The 22,457-nt window shown below is 32.4% G+C and overlaps 2 protein-coding genes across 6 annotated transcripts; one reads left to right on the top strand and one right to left on the bottom strand.

Moving 5' to 3' along the window:
- The first annotated feature begins 6,033 nt into the window (after positions 1-6,033).
- On the top strand, positions 6,034-16,998 carry LOC105252118 (S-adenosylmethionine synthase). 5 transcript variants are annotated; one of them, XM_011259358.3, is made up of 11 exons: positions 6,034-6,242; positions 7,728-7,842; positions 8,178-8,483; positions 10,927-11,004; positions 11,427-11,549; positions 13,016-13,128; positions 14,118-14,261; positions 14,618-14,836; positions 14,962-15,144; positions 15,275-15,408; positions 15,818-16,998. In XM_011259358.3, the coding sequence occupies exons 3-11, from the start codon at positions 8,369-8,371 to the stop codon at positions 15,921-15,923; spliced, it is 1,215 nt and encodes a 404-aa protein (XP_011257660.1). In that variant the 5' UTR covers positions 6,034-6,242; positions 7,728-7,842; positions 8,178-8,368; the 3' UTR covers positions 15,924-16,998. The 5 variants fall into 5 exon arrangements, with proteins under 5 accessions (XP_011257660.1, XP_025265954.1, XP_025265953.1 ...); XM_025410169.1 differs by lacking the exon at positions 8,178-8,483; XM_025410168.1 differs by lacking the exon at positions 6,034-6,242 and having other exon boundaries at positions 7,540-7,842.
- Positions 16,999-18,482: 1,484 nt separating this feature from the next.
- Positions 18,483-22,381, bottom strand: LOC105252121 (zinc finger protein 543). Its single transcript, XM_011259362.3, has 5 exons — positions 21,910-22,381; positions 20,658-20,985; positions 20,308-20,580; positions 20,039-20,221; positions 18,483-19,846 (listed from the first exon to the last, which is right to left on the bottom strand). Exons 1-5 carry the CDS (start codon positions 22,072-22,074, stop codon positions 19,476-19,478), a joined length of 1,320 nt encoding a protein of 439 aa, XP_011257664.1. The 5' UTR covers positions 22,075-22,381; the 3' UTR covers positions 18,483-19,475.
- Between the last annotated feature and the right edge of the window lie 76 nt (positions 22,382-22,457).

Raw genomic sequence — 22,457 nt, 5'->3', positions numbered from 1 at the left:
ATCGATCGTGGGTTTTTTCCATGTAGGTAAAACATGTATATATAAGGAGTTGAAACCGAAGGATCTGAAAAGAGAACAAGATAGAGAACGAGAGAAAGGGGAAAAGGGAAAGCAGAGAATCTTTCTCAGGGAAGGCTGGTAAAAGATGAGGATTTGTCAGAGGTCAAGGTTGAAACGAATGAGTTCTTCCTCTTTTTGCTTTTCCTCTCGTTATCTCTCTCCCCCTCTTTCTCCTTTCCCCTCTTCCTTCTCGTCTCTCCCTCTTCCCCCCCTCTCTCTTTCAATCCCATCTTTCTTTTTTACTTTCTTCGCAATTTTTTCTTTTTTCTCTGAATTGTCGAGAACATAAATTTCCAGGAAAAGAAAGAGAGAGAGAGAGAGAGAGAGAGAGAGAGAGAGAGAGAGAGAGAGAGTGAGAAAGAGGATTATTCAAATTGATCTAGTTATAGCGTAAAGGAATCAAATCAATTGAAAAACAACAATTTCATTTTTATTAACAATTTCTTTTGTTAGGAATTTTCTTTCTGTAATCATTTTTCAGTAGCATTATAATAAATCATACCTATTGAGATTATATAAAGAAACGATCGTAATCAAAGACCACCCAAGTCGAAGTTCTCTCCGGCTTATCTTCTCGAAATTCTATTCCACAGATAATGAATTAGTGTTATCAACACTTGATATACAATGGTAGAGTAGAGCTCTTATAATTTCAACTCTCGAAATTTAACAGTCTTATAAGATCATTCTTTATATAAAAGATTATATATTTATATATAAAATCATTGTGTCTTGATTTTATTAAAATTTCTTCTGACAAATTTTTAAAGCAGCTTACAGTTTAACGCAATATATAATAAAACAATGCGAATACATATACCAAAATATATATTATTAACAATATTATATATATGATTAGAGTAAAGATATTAATTTAATAAGTTTAAAATTTTTGTTACCCATAAATTATATGTAATTCTATTTAAAAAATTGCGAATGAATGACAGATATCTCACTTTATTGATATGTAAATCTACAATTTTACTTTTCAAATTTCTTATTGTTAAAGAAGTAATCATAATAACAAAACGTATTGTTTGGATTTGTATAGTTTGGACAAAAATGAAAAAGATATAATGTTATTCTTTACGTTGCATTCTACAATAATACTATCTAATGCAATCTATTTTATTCAGATGCAAAATTCCTGCATATGCAGAATACGCGTAAAAGTCATGTGTCAGTTGAATTATATAATGTTACGTCTGTCCGTCAAAATGTGTAGCTAAACGAAATATGATTCGTTGTACACGAATCGTATAACGCAATCTTATGAGAAAATTATCCACACGTGTGGTTCATATGATAGATAATGACAGACGTTTCTATATAATGATAGACTAATTGTTATAGATGTAATATAACTGTTGCAACATTACTTGATTATTGATGACGTCGCTGAAATCTCCTGCAAATATATAAGTGTGATTTAAAAGTGTGCTACATATAAGATAAGATAATAATTTATATTCGTGGAATTTATGACTATAAAAATGATTATTTATTAATGATAGTAGGAAGCATGATTTGCAAAGCAGACATTGTATTGTAACAAAAAATCATGAAAGATGACGATTTTTTAGATTTTTTGTTGTCGAAGATTTCTCGAGATCTCTGTCGACCACTGATATCGGTAGGTCAAGATCGAGTTCATTCAGAATCACAGAAATATCTCCTATAAATAATAAATAACTAGAACGCATTATTATCGAAGAATTACATATATCTTTAAAGCTGGTAATAATAATAACAAAACCATTGAGATTTTTTAACCTGTATATCACCCTTAACTTGCCAAAGGATTGCAGAATTAAACATGAATTGAGGAAACAATATTTGTTGAGCGAGAAACGCGCAGCTTATCGCGTGGATTTTTCGCCCGTTCTCGATGTTTTGCTGACCTTTGTTCGCAAAGATTTGCAATATTATAAATAATTAACGCAGCTTTCGAATTAGCGAACTAACAATAAGAGTGAAAGATTCAATATAAAATGCAATACATTCATAGCTAAGCTATGTATTATTTTAACAACATAGAGCACTACATATAAAAAGATGATATGAAAAATTTGTGTCAAAAAGATTCAATTCATAAATGCCTTTCATTATTGCATGCAAATAATAATACAATAATAACGCAATAATGATAAACCTATAGAACTATAATAATACAAAAATAAATGTGATTAAATATAAAGATCAAGCTAAAGTTCACGCGTTAAAGAATTTTTTTGCTTTATCATAAATATGCTTATTTCTTTTTTTTTATGTCTTAACATGCTAAGAGAACTAATTAAAATGTAAATCTTTTTTTACTATTTTATAAGAGACATCAATAGAAATCCGATTAGCTTCGAGATATTTAAAACTTTAGTATATTCATTGATCGTACATTCTTGTAACAATGAGTACAAAGGATTACTTTCTTCGCTATTTGACTCTGATATATCCAAGTACGATGAATGTGGTGAAAATCACATTAATTAGACATTTACTGATTTATACGCGCGGTACGCGTGTCGGTTCAATGAACCTGCGAACGATATTGATCTAATTCCAAGAGACGCCTAAACGCGCAATCCCTGCGCACGTCAATGTAATATAAATGAAATTTACGATCTCGAACAAGATAAAAGATATTTAGATTCTGAATAATAAGTAAACATTCGTTACGGTAGTATAAATGCGCAAATGCTTATCTCCGGAAGTTCCAGCTTTTGATATTATCAAAGCATAAATTGTTATCAGATTTACTATTCAACTTTGTTTCATCAGATTTTCAAGCAGTAAGATTTTATAAAATTTATAATATAATTGTAATCGATATTGACATATTTAAATTATATTATTAGAATTCTTTCTTCTTCGCTTTTCCTTTCTAATGATCAGTATTAGTAATAAAAGATTAATCATTGATATTACCAGCAATAAAAGATTAATCATTGATATTACTGGCAATGAAAGATTAGTCATTGATGTCATTGAGAAATTTTTGTTTTCAATTAAAGTAATTACTCATATAGAGAAAAAGAGAAAGTGAGAGAAAAGAAACGATTAAATAAAATAATTTGAATGCTTTAATGCCGATAATTTTATATATATATATATATATATATATATATATATATATAATATGTGTGTGTGTGTATGTATTAATGTTATCGCATGGATTGTGATATTTTTCCTACATTCATATTTATTATATGCATATCTTTTGTCATAAATATTTATGAAAGTAAAAAAAATTATATTTTAATTTTAGTATTTTTAAAATCTATATACTACATCTACTCTACATTTACAAATCTACATTTTTAAAAATGTGTACACATTGGCATATTTCCTGAAGTTTAAAAGCATATTAAAAAATATTCAGATAAACAAATATGAATTTGTGAGATAAATACGTACATGTACGTAACTCTTAGACTAAGTGTTTCAGTGATTGCTACCTGGCTATATCAATTATCGCTGATACAGATTATACCGTATTCTCTCATATCTTTCATAATCTTAATCTATTATACTTAACATATTATACAAGACGATGAGCATTTGTTTTTGACATTATGCTACGTAACATTTCTGTTAATTATGTCTTGCGCACTTCATCTTTATATAACGAAATTAATTTTCTTAAAGTTTATAAATAATTATAAATATCACTGAAAGAATGCTATTAAAAAAATAATATAGCCATACATTAAATATCCAAGGAATTCCAAACTTTTTTTATAGTGTAAATTCTTTATTATAAAAAGGATAAAAAATTTGTAAAAGAAAATAAAACTATATAACTATATAACACAATTAAACATTCTTCTCTTGATGATGTCTTATTTTTCAAATGCCAAAAATTACATTTTAAGTTAAAAAGAAATAATTTTTAACTTTAGCACACAGAGAGAGAGAGAGAGGGAGATTACACTCGCGCATTTTTATCAACTATTAAATATCACCACTGATTTATGTTGACTTGCTTTCAATGGTTTTAGAATAATATGCCAATCGCTAAAAAAAGTTATCTGAAAGCAAAAAAGTAAAAATTGCATGTGACATCATAAAGCAAGTGAGTCACTGTTGATGAATTAGATTACGATTGTGATCTTATGTTATTTGCGAAAAAGAATTTAATCATTTCGTCAATCTGCGATTATGGTTCTTCAAAGATTAATTTGAAAACCGAGATATAATGATATTACATAGGGAATGCAATAATTTTTATAACATTGTGTATGTTATTAATCTTTGCATTCATTTTATGAGAATAACAACAAAGAAGAAGTTGCAAAACAGATCCAATAAAGAGCGAACATACGTATACATATTTTTCCATAACATTTCATCGACAAATAACATGCGGTCCTTTCTTTTATTCTCTGTTAAATTTTTAAAGTTATTCAAAAATTATCATGAATCGCTCATTAATTTATTACATAATTGGGGTATCATGTGTAAATGAAGAAAACTGTTTTTCTTATTTCAATTTTTTTCTATTTAACCGTCTATTTCGGCAAAAAATAATGTACGCAGATTGATCAATCGTACAAAGAATATTTGTAAGATTCAAACCTAATTTGAATCAATCCATTTATCTTTAAATTTTTTAAATACAAGCGTACACATAAAATCCATATGAAATTATTTCAAAATGGCTGTAATATCAATGATTCAAACATTTGAGGAAATTTGTAATTGATTGAGAACTCAAATTAAATATAATCGTATTTGGTTTTAGATTTCTAAAATTTAAAATTATTATTAAAAGAATAACTGTATTTATTTATATTTTCAATTGAAGAAGACTAAGTATTTTATACGAATAAATATTTTACGAATAAATCAAGTAATTGCAAAAATAAAATGACGTGATTATTGATTACAACGACATTATTGATTAAATTATTATGAGTGCTTTATAAATATTTCTAGATTGGTGTTTGCAAAAGTATGATATTTTTTATACAATCTGCATGATAATAAAGAAAATCTCATCCTGGAAAAAATTGTAATGATCTATATCATTTAATTAAATTCGCGCAAATAAAATTGCAATAAAATGCTAATCAAGTAATTGTATTTACATACAATTAGCGAGCTGTTTAAGTTCGACGACATCATTTCCAAATATATATGTCGATGTTGTATATTAGATACAAGGTGATAATCACTATCGCTAATATAAGTTCCAGTTAACCGCGCAATCATTTCACTTTTAATAACATGATTTGTGAAATCATATCCAAGTAAAGCATAACATGAATGATTGGCAATTTTGATTTAAAAGTAATGTGTAACAACAAAGAGGCAATCTTGACTGCGATTGCAACACTTTGTGCGTATATTAATAATTGAATATTGAGCAGAATGCACTTCTCTTAAATGAAAATACGTTAGTCAAATAAATAATGTTTATTATATGCGAGAGAAAAGAAGAATCAAAAATAAAGTTAGAATCAATTTAAGTTCGAAAATAGTTAAATTTAAACTCCCAACTTTAGTTTTAGCATTTTTACTTTTGCAAATTTAAATTGTCCATAAATCTTTTACTCTGTAAATGCTTACGTATGCATAGACTTTTTACAGTTTTTATAATTTTAAGTTTTTTTGTATCCTGTGTATATCTCTGTCTCTTTCCTTCTTTATTCCTTTGATTCTTTTAATTTAAGAATTTTCAATTTGAGATTATTTAATATTCTAGATTTTTAGATTTTCAAAATCGTTTCATTGAAAATACATGCATATATCTCTAGGACAAATCAAATTTCGAAAATGAGAAACTTACTTTAATAAAAAAAATTTCTGTTTATTCATCTCTATTTCACTTCGAAAGATTATGAGGCAAAATTTGTAATTTGTTATAAAATTGATATGTCACCCTATCATCTCGTTACATTGCGGCTATCAACTTCATCCCCTTCCAAGATTTTCTCGATTTACCGCCGAGTGATATAAAAGTGTGACTTGTTTGCTCGCATTCGCAGTACAATTTCGAAAAGTGACGATATAATATTGTCTCATCAAGCTTGATTTCGGTTTTGTTTTCCGCGATTGCGACTCAGATTTCTATCGGGAAAATATAATAGTGATCATTTAAAATCAAAATTCGACGTTTACGTAGTGATAATTATAGCACGCGAAAATAAAATCACGCACTGATAAACTCTCGATTAGCATTATCGGTAAGGATACACTGAGGTCTTTATTCATGTTACATACTATGTATCTTGAATGTTAAGAATGTAATTTATATATTAAATGTATCTTACTAAGTTATAAGTAATAATTATATGTAAGTATAATAAAATTCCGGTTTAAACAATTATACTTACAATTAGTGTTGATGACAGGGACCATTTTCTTTTCGTAATTCACAGATCGCGCGACATGATGCAATGTTAAAAGCTCCAAATGTAAAGTATGACTGAGCAAATTGTGATATATTCGTCATGAAGATCATAGTGTCACATTGATAGTCCAGTACCAACGTTAATGCATTATGATAAGTTACAAATTTATCATCGTGTCACTTTAAGGCTATCGTTAGATATTTTCAATCTCGGTCAAAAGTTTAAATTACAATTTAAGTAATCTAAATTAAATCAGTAAACTTTAAAACAGAATTATCTTTAATTTTCTCTGCTTGAAGGATTAAAAAAAATTATCAAAATTCGAATTAATTAATTATATCGGATGATATGTCAATTTTACAGCAAAAATGTCATTAGAATCTTACATTTTAATGTTATTTATTAACATTCTTGAAATGTTACTCGCTGAAATATTTTTTGTTATAATACAAAAATTATTCGATCTAACTTATAGTTATAAAGATATGGACATCATATAGATCTTCATAAAAATTTTATTTTTGAACATGATTTTAATTTCACAACTATGCTAACTAATTTTTAATGATTCAGCATCATACAAAAAAAATTACAATAAAAAAGATTAATAAAAATTTTCGCGAGAATCGTGTTGGCAAATCAATATACATATGTTATTGACAAATGTTATCATATAAAATGTTTATCACAAAATACACGATAGACATTTTCCTACAGTTGTGCATAACATGTCATGGAAATTTTACCGCGTATTTTATGTAAATTATTTGATTACCATCAGAAAAGTTTTTTCAGCAATATCTGCGAACTTAAAAGAATAATTATAATTATAATTATAAAATATAAATTATAAAATATAATGTAAAATATACCATACATAATTAATTGATCCAAAGATCAATTGTAATTATGTAAATTTACATTTGCAAGTCTTATGAATTCCTATTATTTCTTAGTATTATTATTTTGCAAATGCGAATAATATATTTTATTTATAGTATTCCTTTATTTATCTATTCCTTTTCTATATTCATTTATTCATAATATTCTAGTCATATGATAATATAATGCGATAAAATATTTAAAATGATCAATATATAAAGAATATAATTCGGTGAATATTCGTACTTATTCCAGCACGCTGATGTACGCACAGTGAGAAAGTAAATTACCGCACGTCCATCGATTCTCGAACGATAATTAATTTATCGGCGCAGAAAGTCTGTCCGATAAATACGAGCCGGTTTGATTAATCTCGCATGAACGCTCGCACAATTATCTTGTATAAAGTACAGTTATCTATCTTCCGCAAAATAGCAACCTCGAGCACGTGGACGACGAAGCGGAGCAGCCACGAGGCCGGGCGACGACACGAGAGCCACGCAGATTCAGCGAGCTTCCGAGCGACTCGAATTCCGCGCCGATTTGACAGGTATGTCACGTGACCGCCGGACCGGCTGATCGCGCAGCCAGGCGCGCCGAGATTATAAATAGCGGGCGACAACGCGTGGGGAGCCTCTTTCACTTCCCGCTACGCGCCGCGGCGCGTTCGTCCATTCGCTCGTTCCCGATCATTACGCGGTGTGCCGTGTGCTTGTGTAGAACCGAGGTACGTTCGACCCGTTCCCGCTCCCTATCTCGAGCACGCTGTCGAATTCGCTCGCGTCCACCCCGAAAACAGAGAGAACCCTCGATCGAAGCCCGCGATCGTCTCGAACGAAGCAGCCGATCGCGACACGATTTCTGCAACGACCGATAATTCCGTAGGACGGAGGTCGAGTAAAACGGCGACGAGGAGGCACGTGGAGGGAACTCGGTAGAAGCGGACCAAACGACAGAGAAACTCGGCGGCCGTGCTCTGCGCGGGATTCTCTCGTTCTCTCATTCTCTGTCGAGTGGCGAGGGTCGGCTACGACGCGACGACGACAACGACGGCGACAACCCCGAAACGCAGGAAAATGCCGGAGACCGCGCATCACATGAACGGTTACGCGAATGGCCACGCGCCGCCCGAGCTACAGCAGGACACCACTTTCCTGTTCACGTCGGAGTCGGTCGGCGAGGGACACCCAGGTGAGACCCAGGCGAAGCCCCGCGCCTTACCTTACCGCGGCCAACCCCTTTCCCGGGGGTCCCAGCGAGTTAGTGACCCTGCACTATATATCGGTCAAAGCTTTTTCGATTTCTTCCCGTCCCTCTCTCTCTCTCGCTCTCTCTCTCTTTCTCCTTATCTTTCTCTTTCTCTCTGAACCCCGCAGCTACCACCGCGTACATAATGCCGCCATAGAAGAGATCACCTTCGCAACGCGCGTGTGTATGGCTGCGTCCCGCGTTCTCTCCCTATATAGCACATGTATACGTCCTACCCTCTCGTTCGCGCTTAACGATCTCTTTACGCTAATCGCGATTATTCGATTGACTCTTCTCCATCTTTCCATTCTGGCCTTCGGCCAAGTAACGTTGATCTTTCTCCTCGGCCGTGATGGACGGCCGGGGTTATGTTCTAGAAAAAGGCAGTCGGTCCCTCTCGCGTGCGCGCGCGCGCGACCGGTAGCCGAGCAAAGTGGAATCGCGAGGCGATCGTTTCGCTTTTTCCATTCAGGTTCCGTTCGCTTTGTTCGCTGAATAATTGTCGCAGCCCGCGAATTCCCCTCGCCGCCGAAATCGGCGATTTCGCGCGCGCGCGAAAGCGCTCGCGAGCCGAGAGGCACATTGTTGGCCGCGAACGTTGGTCGCCATGTGCTCGCTCCGATCGCAGCGCGATCAACGCCAGTGGTTCGAGTAACGTAATCGGCCGAAGATAGACGCCGGCTGCGCCGAACGTCTATCTGCTGATTACGCTCAAAACCTGACGCGAAGGTATCTGTCTTTTGTTCGCCCGTGCTTCCTTTTTCTCATCTTTTTTCGAGGACTACTCCAAAATGATCTTGCTTTTTTTCCCTCAGAAAAAAATGCGAAAGACACTTGACAGTAACTGTATCGAGGCGTTCTATTGTCGTTTTCACGAGATTGTTTAAGGGGAGCACGTGTTACGATTTCCCGTGGGAGATAGTTTTTTGTTAAAATCAATTTGAGAGGCGAATCCTGCGAGACTAACGTCAATCACGATTTTCAAACATGAATGAATCACTCGTTCGTATCTCTCTTATCGATGATTATATTACGCATTTATACATATATGCTTATAAAACATATCTTACAGAAAGTACCTTGACAGCTGACAGAAAAATTGCACGGTATTTTATACCGTTAAACCATCGTTATGTTCAAACCATCGAAATTCTAAATTTGCTTCTTGATCACAAAAAATTTATGATTAACTGGCGATTATTGCTCTTTATTTTTTTCCTTTTTTTTACTTTGCATTTTTTTCTAAAATTTTTTCGTAATTATAATTTATCGCTGAGAACGATAGATATTATATCTATAGGCTTAGCGATTATGTATACTTATTTACATTAGTTTTCTTAGAATATGACGTCAGAAATAAGGAAAAATATGTTGAAGAAAAAATGATTATTTTTTCATTTCTGACATTTTATTACAAGAAAGCTAGTGTAAATAAATATATATTACATCAAGTCGTAAAATTTAAAAATAATGCAATTTCATGTGAAACTAATATAAAGTTACAGCATTTATTTTATACAGCAGAAACGTTTTTACTTATAACTTATAACTTTATACATGTATGTATGAACGTTTATGTTTATTACAAAGAATATGTAAAAATTACTGTCGCATAAATTTCCGACATACAATTCGAGATGCCTATCGTAAACGTTTTTATGGTAATTTAAAAAAAGATCTTGAAATTTGCTTAGCAATATCCATTTATTTCTGTACTTATAATTTTAAATGCAAATTGTCTTGCAAATTATCTGAAAAATCTTAATTTAGTCATATTTTCTGTACTTTTGATTTAACTTGACTATATTTCGATATTCTTCAATAAATTATTGTTTTGTAATTTGATATACTCATATATTGCTAATTATCTCTACGTTCGCTATAACTCTCTTATCCTTACTACATCACGGCTCTAATTATAACAAAGATAAAGAAAGAAAGTTCAGCATGAGTCTCTCGAGCGATTTAGGTTAACTAATTTCAGATTAGCGCAAGATTCATTTTCTTAAATTATAATTATATATATAATATAATTATAATTTATATATATAATACAGTAACAAAATTATCGTTGCATCATTATTTTTTTATACAATAAGTTTATTTAAATTATTTATATTATATGAGTACATAAAAAATTAAAAGTAATTTACTAATTTATTATTTATTTATTTTTTTTCCATTATTTAATTTTTATTTATAATAATGAATAATAATCTATCCTTTGTTAAAATTGAAATCTTATCTAATTGTAAGATTTAAATAAAGACTTATGGATCGAAATTAAAAATTAACAATTTTTAAAATATAATTTAAAAATAATTGCTGAATAATTTTCACGCTTTTATTATCATATTTTACAAACATGTCTTATATTATATTTTAGACAAAATGTGCGATCAAATAAGCGATGCCATTTTGGATGCACACCTGAAGCAAGATCCCGATGCTAAAGTAGCATGTGGTAAGTTCAACTAACAATAAGCACCGCAAATTTCTTCAAGCACTTGAACATATATTTATATTAGCATCTCTATTTATAAATAGTTTAGTCAACCCTGAACTAGTTTCAAGCCGGAACTAACGATTGTTGCATTTATTGCTTTGCATTTACATTATTAAAATAAGTAATTAAATTAATTGTTGTAAGATTTTGAAAGAGAGAAAATATTGATTAAAAAATAAGAAGCAATTTTCCAAAATATAATCGCCTTAACGTGGATTTTATGATTTTCTTCAAATCGTTTCTCTCTCTAGTAAAATATAATATTAAAATATAATATTGTACATTATTTTTGCAGTAAATATAATTCTGTTACATAAATACATAGTATATTACACAGATATATCGAACATGTGCGTTAACGAATTTTTTTATTTTTACAGAAACTGTAACAAAGACCGGGATGATACTTTTGTGCGGAGAAATTACATCAAAAGCTGTAGTAGATTATCAAAAAATCGTTCGAGACACAGTAAAGCACATTGGTTACGACGATTCTTCAAAAGGTATAATAATTGCTAATTTACATTACGTATGTACCCGTAATTTCGATAATGCACGTATGGCACTTCCTTCGATTGCCTCTGACACTTTGTTGGATATTAATTATGTATGTTGCGCGTGAAATATTAGAACTCCTACACTCACGAGAAATCAACATTTATCATTTAACAGTAACACATGCATGCTCTGTGGCTGAATATAGCCAGCTCCCTCGTCCTTATTAAAGTTCGTCTCATATGAGTCTCTTTCATCAAACGTTATACAAATACACGATCGAACTGTGGTACAAGAGATTTAAGCGCCAAACATCACTTACGATTTTTGCACAAACGTAATAATTTTTGCACAGTATTTTGAATTATATTGATAATATTGATATGAAAATAAAAGTTTTAATTTGTATATCTCATTTTTATATTTTATACGTATTGAGATGTTTGACTTGGATTTCATGCCTCGATCGATCGATAATTCGTATATCCTGCTCATTATCTTTCGGAAAAAAAGATCACGTAAAGAAAATGCGTAAAGACTGTGTAACGTAAGAATATCGTGGCAGGATTCGATTGGCGTACGTTGAACCTTTTGGTGGCGATCGAACAACAATCCTCAAATATCGCGGATGGTGTCCATACGGACAGGCAAGAGATGGACGTGGGTGCAGGTGATCAGGTACATAACTCATTCTCAGTCCGTGCCGCAGAACAGCCAAAAAATGACATGTCAATGATCTTCCTTGTTCCTGCTTTTTGAATCTTTCCCATCCCGTTTTCCTCGAAAGTTTAGACGCGTTTTAAAAATTTGTTTGCTATTCTATGTGACAGAGCGTGTATATTATATCTTTGTATGTATATGTATGTGAACATATGTGCAGGTAAAAATGCAAGTACCTGTGCAAGTATCTAAACGAATGTGTGTAGGATATCGTTATCGTAAAATTAAATATTAAAAAAGATTATACACAATACTAAGAAATGTTTAAAGACAGAAATAGATAACAAAGCACTAGGATATGTGTTTCCAACAAAGTGCCGATATTAATGCCTAGAAAATAAGTGTGCATGTACTATGTTCGGATCAAGTATAAAAAATGCGCAAGTATAAAAAAAAATTGCATGTATGTATGTATATAAATGTTTAAAATAATCTATGTAAAAATATGGTGCAAGATATGCGAAATTTTCCTCAAAATTTTCCTCAAATGTATTTAATATTCTCAATATTCAAATAGTACATATATATCATATCATATCTGAACTTGTACATGCAAAAAACAGTTCATTAGTTTTAATGAAGCCAGGATTATATTAGGATCGACGTGGCCTAACAAGAATCCCGAGATGCATCGAGATGGAACGGCGGAATCATGAAAAGTGATGTAAAAAGGAGAACCTAACGTAGAAAAAGGATGCTGATGCGTTAAACAATAGCGAATAATTTTTCTTACTGCACTGTAATGATTCTGCAGGTTTTGACTACAAGCTGTGCAATGTTCTGTTGGCGCTCGATGCTCAATCACCAAATATTGCGGCAGGCGTTCATGAAAACCGTAGCGACGAGGAAGTGGGAGCAGGAGATCAGGTCAATTAGCATTCCCATCATTAAACTTTTTCTCTCTTCTTCTTTTATCTCCTGTTTCCTCTCTGATTGTTCTCCTGCGTGCTACTAAGTATATTTTTTTAGTAGCTATACAAGTAACATTTATTTATTACTTCACCTTCTTTATTTCACTTATCACAATCCACTAGACTTTATTTCACTGTAGAAATGGAACTAGTAATTGACATATTAAATGTCCCTCACATATTTACTGCGTTATCACCATAGTTACATTTGTGAATGCACTACAAACATGTATCTCTAACAATAAGATGTAGAAAGCGTGCAAAATTGGATGAATGTATGAGATATGTATACATGTATGTAACATTTGTATGCAAAAGTTTTTATGTGGATTTAGAGATATGTTTTATCATTGTAGATCCATTCTAGATCCATTCATTGTAGATAACATTCTCAGTAGAATAATTATGACTTGATATGATCTCAACTTTAGTTTAAATAGTATAACACATTAAAACGAAAAGATTCCATCTCATAACTGTAAGATCACAATCTTCATTGTAATCTGGATTCATTAGATAGTATGTGTAATTATTAAGCTAGATCTTATAGTTATGTAGATAACAATTGCGAATTGTAAATAGCTTGTAAACTAAACTTTAGCGCTATTATTAGTAGATTATCTTCTCTCCTCGCTGCTATATTTATTTATTATTATTGTTCTGCTCTATATGGCACTTTTTTGCATGTTAGATTTAGTTTCTTAGCCTTAAATAGCTTAATACTACATAGATATTAGTATACACAATTTATTCGTCTATGAATTTTTTTTCTATCTTAAGCTATAAACTTTCTTTTATTTTATGTGTAAAAATGTATCGTGTGCTTTGATTTTAAAAAATTTATTCACATACTTAAGATTATATGTACAATTTAGTATTTGTTTGATGCGTTTCAAGCTTATGTCTCATAAATTTTAGCTGGAATAACTCAAATTCTTCCATCAGGGTCTAATGTTTGGATACGCAACCGATGAAACCGATGAATGCATGCCACTGACGGTCGTATTGGCGCATAAATTAAATCAGAAAATTGCCGAACTAAGACGAAGCGGCGAATTATGGTGGGCTCGTCCAGATTCAAAAACACAGGTTTGATTTCTTACATTTTTTACTTCTCTTAATTCATAATCGCTGAGCCGCTTGCCGAAAAAAAGAATATTGATATGTAGTGTCATTGGCTCAAAGCAGTCATTTCCAAATTGAAAGATATAGATTCGACTTTAAATCTCTTGAGATCTTGATTTATTACAATAAGAAAAAAAAGATTTACATAAAATAATACGGTTATTCAATGATGAATTATGTATTTGCTACTCTTGAGTGCCATGATGTCAATACTTAACTGAGAATAATCCATTAAATATAAAATAATATTTTGACAATATTTTTTTCATAACATTGAATTAATATAAAGTAATTAAAAGTGTGTAATTTATATGTAACAGGTGACCTGCGAATATATCATGGATCATGGGGCTTGTGTACCTATAAGAGTTCATACTGTTGTGGTATCGCTGCAACATAGCGAAAAAATCGGTTTAGATGAGCTACGCAAAGCGATCATGGAGAAAGTCATCAAAGACGTAATACCACCGAGATATCTGGATGACAGAACAATCTTTCACGTGAATCCTTGTGGGCTGTTCATTATTGGTGGACCACAGGTATTGCAAAAGTTGCAAATTAAATATTACATAATGTAAATAATATTGATATTAATTAGTAAAATCTTAATGAAATTTACATTTTATTGCAAGAAGTTGAGAGATCGTTCTTATTAACATTTTAGAGTGACGCTGGCCTCACAGGACGAAAAATCATCGTAGACACATACGGTGGTTGGGGAGCGCACGGTGGTGGTGCATTTTCCGGTAAAGATTTTACAAAGGTGGACAGATCGGCTGCATATGCCGCAAGATGGGTTGCAAAGTCCCTGGTAAAAGCCGATCTCTGCAGGCGCTGTCTCGTACAGGTAACATTTTTGTCAATGTTAAAGTATTCTTATAGTCAAGGAAATACATAAAAATGTTTTTAATGCAAAATTCTATGTGATTAGACGATATATCTTATATATAAAAATATATATTTGAAATTATTATTAGGTCTCCTATGCCATTGGGGTGGCAGAACCATTATCAATCACAGTGTTCGATTATGGCACATCCACACGTTCCCAGAACGAGCTTTTAGATATAGTGAATAAAAACTTTGATTTACGACCGGGAAAGATTGTCAAGTATGTGCATTTATTATCTATTTACACATATTTTACATAATTACATATATTATTCGTTACATCAATATCTACCCAGGTAACAGAGTGACGTCAAATGATATCTTAATAACGTTTTAATGACGTCATTGTACGTCATTAAGACGTCTGAAGTCGTCATCTTGCTACCTGGGTATTACATAATGTGTTGTCATAAATATTGTTTTTCAATATGTCTTACATATATCATGGTGAATCGTAGGATAATTTATTGATAAGCAAAAAAATATATATATATAATATATATATATATATATATATATATATATATATAATATATAATTATATATATAATGTGTGTGTATATATACATATATACACACATACAAAAGTTTTAAATCATAATTAAAAGTATACCACTATCTTTATATAGGGAGCTGAATCTTCGCAATGCTATTTATCAACAAACCAGTACATATGGCCATTTTGGACGGGATGGTTTCACATGGGAGCAACCAAAAAAATTGATTCTCGATTGATGAGAGAATAGGCTTTAAGTTGGCTTCGGCGTTTTTCGATTAAATAGGCATCCGATAAAACGTCTGTTTCTCTATCTCTTCCTCTATCTATCTTTCTCTCTCTCTTTCTCTCAGTAATCGTGTTATATCAAATAAAAAAATGATGAACAAAAATATTGCCCGAAGCCTTTTTCGGAGATTTTTTTTTATCTCTGTGCCGCAACTATTACCGAGTCCACCGATTTCTCAATGCCAATATGTTAGCAGTAGCAAGGACTGAAGAGAAAAGGGAGGAATTCTTTTTCTAGTTCTTTTTTTTCGTGCCGTGAAGAGTATACACTTGGTATACATATTATGACGACAGACATATAGTACAAATCTCTCGTTCATAATCCGACACGCGGATATGGACAATCATTTCTTCCTTCACTTTTCGCGGAATCGGTTTTCGGGTGATACTTCTCAATAACACGGTTAAACAATCATCTAGGTACAATAAACGCATCGTGCGGGGAAAGGGGTGAATCGAATCTATTACGGAGCCCCATATTGTTGTAAGCCCATATTTCACGTCCTAATGAATTTCTTTCTTTAACGTTCAATTAGATAATTCAGTCTGGCATAACTAGAAGCAAAAAAAAAACAGTAAAAGTTATAGTGAACAAATGTAACTTCCCATCTGGAAAGAAAATGTATAAACAGGCGCTACATCGATTCGAATTTTCAGATTAAAAAAATAACTGTAATCCCATAGATTTTTAGCACGATACTGGTAGCCATTCACACGTACATGAAAGTTCGATCTTCCGATCTGATTATAATAATTTTCAAATGCACGAAAATATAAATCTCAATAAGTTTGCATTTTTTATCTTGTCTTGAGATTTAGCGCCATATATATGTATGTATAATCGATCTTTCGTGTACGTATTTTCATTAGAATTATTACCATCGTCTTAAAGCGGTAAAAATATCGGGAAATATAATTGATGACAGTGATGTGTCTAGCGTGTATGTAGCAAAGCAGGAAATGACGCTTGTGTTCGAGTCTCATGAAGTAGTCGTGACATATTATTGGATCGATCAATACATTACCGAAAAAAAAACCATTGTTAACACTTTAAGATATATATTTAAGGATCATTTCAAGAGCTAGTCTAATTAAGCTTCGTTATCGAGAAATTGAATTTCGTCGATTTATAGTGCACGCAAATATATATATATAATATAGCACAAACGTGTTTGCTTTATGAAATGTCATTTCCCTCTTTGCTATTCAATCTTATTTAAATAGAATAATTAGCGAGATATTACAAGAAAAAAAATTCAATTTTAGTAGAAATCAAGCATAGATCGTGTGACGGAGCTCGAAAATGCAGAATTTTTAATTGTTTTTGGTACCGACACAATTTAACATATTATCAAAAATTTTAATGGAAATTTTATGAGAAATAAATATAGAGAAATTGTATAAAAAAATTCAATCTCTGTCAGAGTTAATGTATGCGATATGCGACGTAAATTATATCGGCAAAAAAAAATATATATATGTAATAGTACACAAAAGATCGTATAAAAGAAAGACACGTAATAAAACAGATTTTTTAATAAAAAAACACTCATTCATTTTGTTTATATTCTCTCTCTCTCTCTCTCTACATATAACTCCTCAATCTTCCTAGTGACGCATAATTGCACCTAACGGACCAATATTGCATTTTCTGTAAACATTTTCTTAACATGAGCTCTGTTGCACAAAACACTGGCTATATATAAATCGCGTACATAGTGAACAATTTTTATATCCATTTGCACGTATTGTGTATCATTCCCCATTATTTAATGATATAACGACATGTACAAATAATTACAAAAAAAATGTAGAATATATATAATTCCCGTAATCTTATAAATTAGCCTTCATTTTATCGCGCATTTTATTACATTATAGCAATACTTTTAAAATATTATAGATACACAGCATCCAGTAAAAGAGATTTAAATAAAACATATATATATGACATATCCTCATTAGTGGAACTTATTTTCACACGTGTAATATAAAATTTCCCTTTTTATATTATAAGTATTTTATAATTAAGAATGTTTCTTTTTCTCCTATATTACTTTTATTCTTTTTCCCCTTATTACTTATATATTCTAAAATTTTGTATGTGTATATACATATGCATGTATGTATGAGTGTATATATATATATATATATAATATATATGTATGTATGTATATATATACATACACATATCCACATACAAAATTTTATAATATCCTTAAATGTATTTTTTTTAGCACAAAAATATACAGATTTAGGAAATGATCAAGATAATATATAAAGTGATATATATATATATATATATATATATATATATATATATAGGAGATAAATTCCAATAATATATATGTCTTTATATTTATACCTATATACATCAATTATGAATTATCATAAACATACATTACAAGGAGTCATATAAGATAAATTTTTTTATGCATATAAAAATTATAATTATACGAATGTAATAAATGAGATATAAGATTATAATATAATATTATATATTGCTGTCTTAAGTAGATAACTAATTATATATCAATGCATTTAATAATGTACCAAAAATGCTAAATGTCCTATAGTCCTATGGACTGTAATGTTTAATATGCTGCAATTATTTAATTTCAGATTTATTTTATATGTAATGATTTAATTGATAATATAAACAATTGTATTAGGGATTCAATCTTATAAAAGTAAAACTATGTTATTTGAATGAATATTCAAAACTTAAAATTAAGTAAGTTTATTTCAATCACCCTTGTATATGTTGCACAAAGGACAAGTCGAGTAATTGAAATATTGTGTACTTTACTTAGGTTTATATCCATATTTTTATTTAATATTGCATTCAACATTTCTTAATATTTAAAGACTTCTTGTATTCTTTAAAAGTCACAGCAGATTTAATCATCCACACTACACTATATCAATGTGCATTGAAAATTGCACTATACATTAAGTATAAGGATACAATATAAACACTTTGACAATATATATTTTGCTATTACAAATTATGACGATAATAATGGATATTTAAAATTCGTCAAAATGCTCATATCGTGTCTATTAAAATAACTTTATATATATAGCAATTTTCAGTATGCATCAGTAGTATAGTATAGATGATCAAATTCGCTAAATATTAAACTCCATATACCTTATGTATGTTCGTATTCCTCGAAGAATGTATATACAAAAATATTGTTTGGTCAAAATTCTACTCTTCAAATCGCACCATTTTCCATAGCAATTATACAAGGATGACCAAGATAAAAAAACTATGTTACATTTCCTAATATAAAATATACTTATGTAAAAATAAAAGGATTATACAACTAAACTATTGCAACGAAATAATTTCTTTGCAAATCTATTCTGGAGATTTTTTTTATTAATGCAACATTAATTATAAGTCTAATTCTAGTTGTCAGTTTCAAATAAGTATTTTTGTATCCACTGGTCATCCCAGGAAAATCATAGCAAACTGAACAACAAAAATTCATTGCTCAATTTGCTATGATTTTCTTGGGCGCATGGATACGACTATGTCTCAATAGTGAACTTTTATCGGTGAAAGACTTTTCACACTCGACACACTTGTACGTTCTGCCAGTGTGCGTGACCAAGTGTCTGCTAAGACCTGATGCATGACAGAATGCCTTTGGACATAGCTGGCAATGATGCAGCTGAATATCATTTGGATTCAACTTTTGATGTCGACGCATATGCACTTTAAGTGCCTCCCGCTGTGTGAAGCTCTTCTCACAGTGCTGACACTGGAAAGGTTTCTGACCAGAATGTGTCATTAAGTGACGGAATAGGATCTCCTTTTGCGCAAAGGCACGATGACAGATGTTGCAGCCAAATGGTTTTTCGCCTGCAAGCAAAAATAGAAATAGCACACATGCATTTCTATAATAACTTTAATAGGCTTAAGCATGTATTTGTATATTTGTATGTTATGCAAATATTTATATATCGATGAAATATTATTAGAATATTATAATTCTATCTAAAAAAAATTAAAATTTTCTCAATAATAGCAAAATTAATATAAAACAATACTAACCTGTATGTGTACGTTCATGTCTCACCAGCGCAGATCTTGTTGGGAACCATTTTTCACACGCTTGACATGTAAAACCTCTTTGTGTAGAATGTACAGACTGATGACTCTTCAGCATTATTCTTCGGGTAAACGCTTTTGGACATTTATCGCATTTGAACACCTTCAATTCTGGATTTGCATCAACTGTATGATACAATTTAGATGTTTATAACAATTCCAACTATTGCAATTTTTACTCTATTATAGATAATTTTCTCAGTGTTTTTTACCTATTGTGTCACCCATAGGCTGCAGTTTTAATGACTCTCCTTGAGTGGAACTGTTGCTGGTAAGTTCCATCATGTAAACATTTTTGTGATCTGCGCTCGCGATCGCTCTCTGTACTTCTTCCGCTTCATCTTCAGATTCTTGTTCCTGCTTGATACGCGTTGTTCTGATCGTGCATCGCGCTTTGGCCGTTCGTTCCTCAGGAGGCACCAATGTAATGTTTTCTGGATCCTCCGAAACAGTTTCTTCCATTTCTGGATTCTCAGAATTCATTCCTATATAATATTACACAATAACATATGTAAATCAAATATTATTCTAAATCTTTAATCTTCAGTATTTAGCAACATACCCAAGATATATCCACCGACAAGCTCCTCCTCTGTCACTTCGATTGGATCTCCATCCGCTTGGCTACTTTCACCTTTGGTCGAAACTAGATCAGCTAACAACTGTTTAACTTGTTTAGATTTGCCAGTAGTGGATTCCTTCGAATCATCCTTGCTGCTATCCTGGCTCTCGCCTTCTTCGTCCTGTCCAGTCAATTGCTGTATTAACTTCATATGTTTTCTCAGCTTGGTATCTGCAGCCTGACATTTTTTTCTGAATTGGTAAGATTTTTCCAACTGATATTTGCATGGATGACATATCATGTTAGGTAGGCCATCCTGTTCGTAGACCTAAAAAATTAATATTTTATATCAAAATGTTATCATTTTCTTTGTCATAATTATATTAAGATATATAATATATAAGACATTAATTTATAATTGACAGTATGTTATATTTAAATATATCAATGTATTAGTTAAAAGTAATGTATTAATTTTTATTTCTAATATATTAAAAATATAATAGTAAATGATGTTAATAAAAAGGCATAGTAAGGAGAAATATTTTAATTAACATCTCAATTTAAAATTCATAAAAATTATAATCCAATATTTTTAATTATGTTTAATGTTTCAGATCGACTTTATGTATGAAAGTCCTTCAGACATCCGTTTCCTACATCCCATCGAGAGATCATCTTTTCTAGGGGAACCGCGAAACATTAAACGAGACTTCCGAAAGAAGTCGCTCTCAATTATTACATCGCAAAGGGATTATCCCGAAACGAGACGCGCCGTATCCGGCGTACAAATATTACAGATCTCTATAAATCCGTAGGGTAAACGAACGAGCGAGAGTCGCAGTCTAGGTCTCTGCAATGGGACGCGTAAAGACGCGTACCTATCGCCACCAGCTCGTCGATAACTCGGTAAAGCCGGTAGTTGCTTCGCGCAACGTCATTTCACCGACGTGTATACGTGCCCCCCTCCCTCTTTCTCTCTCTCTCTCTCTCTCTCTCTCTCACAAGCGTCATACGCGATTCTCTCTCACGCTCGCGGGGACCCGGTATTTACACGCGAACCTCGCCTCATCGAAGGACACGCGCGGGGGGGAGGGTAGGGAGATAATGCGAAAGGACGCCGTGCGGTGCGCGCGGAGAGATAAACTAGATTCCTATTTTTCGATCAGCCGCCGATTATCATCGCCGATCGAATAACGAAACGATGCTCCGGATCCGGGAGCGATCGGCGATCGCCGAAGCGTAAACCCACCTCGATGTTGACGCAGGCGAGTATACGCAGCGGCAACGGCACGGTCTCGTCTTCGTAGATCGGCACCATCTCCTCCTCCTTGGCCAAGCACAGTCGGCACAGCTCGTTCACATGAATGATCACGTTGCTCGGGCTGTCGCCCTTTTTCCTGCTGTACGTTTTCATCGTCGCTTGTTGTCCGAGCCTTTCCGGGCGAGCTCCGTTCGAGTTCCGCTCCTTCCGAGAGGATCTATCTGTTTAATTTCTCCCCGGCCCCTCTCTCTCTCTCTCTCTCTCTTTCTCTTTCGCTCCTCCCTATCTCTATCCTTATCTCTAATCTTCCTTTCGAATTTGTGGCAAGTGCACGACGGAGCGTAATGTCGAAAACGCGACGGAGCTTTCCGTAAGAAGTTCGCGATCGCCAACTCGCCGAGACTCGGTCACTCACAACGGAATCTATAATGGCGGTCGTCCGTCAATGGCGGCGCTGCCGGCGAATTGGCAGCACTGCGCGTCCCCGTCGGCGACGCCGCCATATTTGCTCTCCCGCGCGCGCAAGTCGGAGAGAG

The sequence above is a fragment of the Camponotus floridanus genome, unplaced genomic scaffold (assembly GCF_003227725.1).
Source record: "Camponotus floridanus strain SB8 unplaced genomic scaffold, Cflo_v7.5 scaffold3, whole genome shotgun sequence".
Lineage (NCBI taxonomy): Eukaryota > Metazoa > Arthropoda > Insecta > Hymenoptera > Formicidae > Camponotus > Camponotus floridanus.
Note: the sequence above shows the minus strand (reverse complement) of the source record. Positions and strands in the feature narration are given on the sequence as shown.